Source organism: Myotis brandtii, unplaced genomic scaffold, assembly GCF_000412655.1.
Source record: "Myotis brandtii unplaced genomic scaffold, ASM41265v1 scaffold902, whole genome shotgun sequence".
Taxonomy (NCBI): Eukaryota; Metazoa; Chordata; class Mammalia; order Chiroptera; family Vespertilionidae; genus Myotis; species Myotis brandtii.
This window is the reverse complement of record NW_005371709.1, coordinates 760,088-760,536: the sequence shown is the minus strand read 5'-3', so window position 1 is coordinate 760,536 and position 449 is coordinate 760,088. Positions and strand designations below refer to the sequence as shown.

Here is a 449-nt window from a genome sequence, read left to right as displayed (position 1 = left end):
CTCTTTGGCAGGTGGAGGGTCCGGGGCCTCCCCACCGCCACCCCCGGGACGGGATTTGTAAGGAAGGGTCCTGCCCTCCACACTCCAAGGACAGCTCGGGGCTTACGGGGCTCGTGGATCCCAGGGTAGTCGCTGAATTCCAGCACGTAGAGGTGTCTGCCCTTCACGCTGCGCCCCACGCTGTAGACACGCGTGATGTGGGGGCACTCGTTGTGCACCTTGTACAGCGTCCGCACGAGGTCGTCGTAGCGGCGGTGGCGGAAGGTCACCGGGGCCGCCAACTGGCAGAGAAGGAAGAGGTGGAGGAAGACGGAGAGCAGGCCTGACATCTCGCCGGGCTGCTTCCGAGGGACCCGCGGCAAGGAGCCACGCTCTCCCCCAGACCTGCTTCTTCGCCAGCCCAAACCCAGGGGCCGGGAACCAGCTCTGGCCAGCGCCCGCCTGCAGAC

The 449-nt window shown here is 67.0% G+C and overlaps 1 protein-coding gene across 1 annotated transcript in view; it reads right to left on the bottom strand.

Moving 5' to 3' along the window:
• CPN1 (carboxypeptidase N, polypeptide 1) overlaps positions 1-449 on the bottom strand; it is a 21,969-nt gene that overhangs the window by 21,357 nt on the left and 163 nt on the right. The window contains exon 2 of the mRNA XM_005885363.2: positions 107-449. Coding sequence (XP_005885425.1) covers positions 107-329 — 223 coding nt within the window. The 5' untranslated portion in view covers positions 330-449. The remainder of the gene's footprint in view (positions 1-106) is intronic.